The 4,099-nt window shown below is 40.6% G+C and overlaps 1 protein-coding gene across 1 annotated transcript in view; it reads left to right on the top strand.

Annotated features, from left to right (window-relative positions):
* Positions 1 to 1,130: 1,130 nt before the first annotated feature.
* mitfa (melanocyte inducing transcription factor a) overlaps positions 1,131 to 4,099 on the top strand; it is a 7,635-nt gene continuing 4,666 nt past the window's right edge. The window contains exons 1-6 of the mRNA XM_024270274.2: positions 1,131 to 2,023; positions 2,144 to 2,239; positions 2,329 to 2,437; positions 2,803 to 2,886; positions 3,076 to 3,132; positions 3,322 to 3,397. Coding sequence (XP_024126042.1) covers positions 1,790 to 2,023; positions 2,144 to 2,239; positions 2,329 to 2,437; positions 2,803 to 2,886; positions 3,076 to 3,132; positions 3,322 to 3,397 — 656 coding nt within the window. The 5' untranslated portion in view covers positions 1,131 to 1,789. The remainder of the gene's footprint in view (positions 2,024 to 2,143; positions 2,240 to 2,328; positions 2,438 to 2,802; positions 2,887 to 3,075; positions 3,133 to 3,321; positions 3,398 to 4,099) is intronic.

Raw genomic sequence — 4,099 nt, 5'->3', positions numbered from 1 at the left:
CAAAGTACATGTATTTGTATATTTTCCCCTCTGAATGTGTCCCCATGACAATGGATGGTTGAATGCTTTTGCCCTGAAGTAGAAAAGAAGGCGCGGCCCAAAAACAAAGTTTTTCAATGGATTAACATATAGCTAGTTTAGGGTGAAACAGTGGTGTGAATCGTCTGTCTGTTGTTTGGAACAAATGATGGTTTATACTAGATGAGCATAACTAAAGATTAAATGTTAGTTTGCTTCAGGCAAACTTCAGTTTTCAAACAGTTGGTAAAGCAGCAGAAAGACTCCTTTGTAACTCAGAGGTTTTGACGTCAAAGAGGGTCTATAAAGACCCAGATTCATAGTTGGATCTGGAGAACTACAGCAGGGGAGGCCTGATGTCCTTCTCAGTTCTGTGAGGTGCATAACTATAACTAACTTATGCCGTGGACACATTAAGCGGAGCCTGCTCTCAGACTTCCTGTTAAATCTGAAATCCAGTCAAGAGGATCACAGGAACCAAACATTTCCCACTCTCAATATCTTTGATCGAGTCAAAATGTTGGAGATGCTTGAATACAATACTTACCAGGTGAGATGTTTTTCCTTTTTTTAAATTATATAATAATATTAATATTGTTCCACAGGAAAATACACCAATATTAATCACTTGTATAAAGACACGTTTTCAGGGAGGGTCTAAGGGCAGGGATAACCAGTCTGTTTAGTTTTTAGTAATTGTTCTCATTTTATGACTAATTTTCTGCATCTGTAAAATTACCTGCATGAAGCCCAATGAGGCAAACTTTCTTTGTGATTTTGGGCTATATAAATAACATTGAACTGAATTAATTATCATATTTATGTGTGTGTTAAGTTATTTGGAATGTGAATGACGGATGTGTTTTTATTCCTTTTCAACCTCATCTAAAGATGCGATTGACCACACCCACTTCTCATTATTATTAGTAGGTACGGCAGAGACAGACAAAACAGGTAGGTCATTAGCTCTCTCCAGGGTTGAAGGCCATATATTAAGTTACACTTTTAAGTTTAGTATCGCTTTAAATGAGTATTATTGTTAACTGATGCTCAAAGGACTAAACGTATTCCAGAAGTGAGCTGGCTCTCCACTACAGCACGATCTTTTTTCACTGAAATATGAAGAAGTTCTTTAACAAGTTGTTTTAAAAAAAACCCAGCAGCCCTAATTACATGTTTAAATGATTTAAAACAACATTAACCTGTGAGGTTCATACCATGGTTTCCCTACTAACGTCTGGTTCACTCTGGACGCGGAAGTGGCGTGGAACGGAGGCGGCTTCCATCCGGCGCCCTTGTTAGCCTCTGGTGTGGTTCACACCAGGCGTGGAGCACTGTGGTCCTCCGCGGAAGGCTGGCGCCGTGCAGCGGATCGTTTCGCCATCGGGTCTATTCTGTGCGTGAGCCGTGAGCGATCCACGTCAATTCTGGCAGGAAGTCACATCAAGATACATGAGAAAATCTGGTTTATTTTCAAAATATAACCAATTTCTCACAATAAAACTCAGTGATTGACAAATGCAATGATTTTTTTTTTTTATCTAAACAGACTGTAGAGATGAAGATAAACACACAACTCACACAAACACACAGATGTAATGTAAATATCAAGAACAAAAGCACTTTGGGTGTTCAAGTTTGTTGATAAGTTGGATATTCTCACAATAAGGAAAGAATACATTTTGACTTCACTGTTCTATTATAACCGAGTTCTACAGACAATGGCCAGAGCTTTTTTAATGTTTTTATTTTTGAATGATAACTGGTGTTCATGTGTCCTTTGTATTTGCAGGTACAATCCAATTTAGAAAATGAGAACAAAGCCCACTTCCAGCAGGCTCAGAGGCAGCAGGTGAGGCAGTACCTATCGACTCCTGTGGTTGGTAAAGCTGTGGGCCAATGCGCCATCCGGCCTTCAGAGCATGGCGTACCGCCAGGATCCACGAGTAGCACGCCCAACAGCCCCATGGCGCTGCTCACTCTCAGCTCCAACTGTGAGAAAGAGGTCAACCAGTTCAAGTAACAAGTTCATCTGAATGTGTTGATTTTTCATCGCATGAACTTTTTATAGTTTCTGGGGTGATGAAAGTATTGATCTATCAAAATGCTATTCTGTTTTATATAGATGAATGATGTCATTGATGATATTATTAGCTTGGAGTCGAGCTATAATGAAGACGTTCTTGGACTGATAGAATCAGGGCTCCAGATCAACAACCAGGTACCTTACCCCTAAAGTTATTGCCCCAAAGGGCAAACATCATCATTTAATTCTGTTTCTCTTTACATGTTTGGCCTAAAACATTATAGCTCCCAGTGTCCAGTAGTTTCATAGATGTGTACAACAATCAAGGACTTGCGGTGTCAAACCTGCCAACCAGCAGCTCCTGTGCAGCCAGCATTAAGAGAGAACTAACAGGTAAACTATTCCAACTCATGGAACACGTCATTGGCTTTTCTTGTTGGTTTTCCTTGAATATGCTAATGGTTTTGTCAGAACATTCAAGTAGATTTTTGTAAATTTTGTGTGGTAAAATCTACTGAGTAACCAGTTTGTTTTATTTATCAGTTTAACATTTTTACTAGACGGTTTGTAACCAAACACAGTCGGTTTGACAAAATGTCCCCTCAAATGTAAAGCGTGTTCACACTTCAGCTTGTGATGACCACAGGCCCTGCCTTTTAGAAGTTTGTTTAGAAAGCTGACATGACAAGAAGTTCACATTGTGTGCAATTTGGAAATGCACAAGATTAAGTCAACCATTTACCAAATAATTACTCTAGCTCCTGGCATGAAGCAAGTGCTGAGCAAGCCTGGATCCTGTGGCCAGTACGAAAGCTATCAAAGGCCAGAGGACTTTCCAGTAGGTAAGCAAAGGAACCCATTTCTATCTGGTGATCAGTTACTGCTTACCAGGTATTTTGTGTATGACTAAATTGCACACAATTAAAACCTGCTAATAGTAGCCATTACATCATAATGGTTGCTCGCCAGGCATCAAGAGATGAATTTTAGATTTCCTGATTGTTACTGATTTGATTATTTTTCCTCTGTAGAGGCTGAGGTTCGAGCCCTCGCTAAAGAGAGACAAAAGAAAGACAACCACAACTTGAGTGAGTCCATCAGAAACGTCAACTAACTATCATGGTGTATTCATGAAAATGAGAGAAATAAACTTTGTCTAATCCTGGAATTCTTAAAGGTTTTCAATTCAGAAACATATGCTGTTTTTCATCTATGCAGTTGAATGTTATTTAGTATATTAGAACCTCTCTGACTCTAACTATCCTCTGAACTTTTAGTTGAACGAAGACGAAGGTTCAACATTAATGATCGCATTAAGGAACTGGGAACCCTAATACCAAAATCCAATGATCCGTAAGTATTTTTGAATACTATTTAACCCTTCGCTCTCTTTGGGGTCCAGATGACTCCACCCACATATTGATGTGATTCCTTCCATGACAAATGTGGACAAAGGTGGACCGGATTTTATGTCTGCCATGGACATTAGTGAAACTCAAAAATCAATCAGCGCACCGTCTTGTGGGGTTGAGATGACCCCACTTTTACTGTAAACAAGCCAAGGAGAGCGGAAGGGAGTGCAGTATCTTGGCTGTTCCTGTTCTTTTCTGGACTGAGATGTCTGAGGTCTCTCCAGGATCTGCTGTAGCCACTCCTCCAGTTTGGAGGTTACAGCCCCGAGTGCTCCAGTTACTACGGGCACCACTGTCACTTTCACCTTCCAAGCTTCCTCCAGTTCCTCTCTGAGTCCCTGGTATTTCTCCAGTTTCTCATGTTCTTCTTGATGTTACCATGGGTTGGTACTGCCACATCCACCACAACGGCTTTCCTCTGTTCTTTATCCACCACTACAATGTCTGGTTGGTTCTCCATTACCATCCTGTCCGTGTGGATCTGGAAGTGCCTCAGGATCTTTGCTCTCTCATTCTCCACCACTGTCTGAGGTGTTTCCCATTTTGACTTTGGGGTTTCCAGTCCATATTCTGAACATGTTACTGTATATTATTCCAGCTACTTGGTTGTGGTGTTCCATGTATGCTTTCCCAGCCAGCATGT

This window comes from Oryzias melastigma, linkage group LG5 (genome assembly GCF_002922805.2).
Source record: "Oryzias melastigma strain HK-1 linkage group LG5, ASM292280v2, whole genome shotgun sequence".
NCBI lineage: Eukaryota > Metazoa > Chordata > Actinopteri > Beloniformes > Adrianichthyidae > Oryzias > Oryzias melastigma.
Note: the sequence above shows the minus strand (reverse complement) of the source record. Positions and strands in the feature narration are given on the sequence as shown.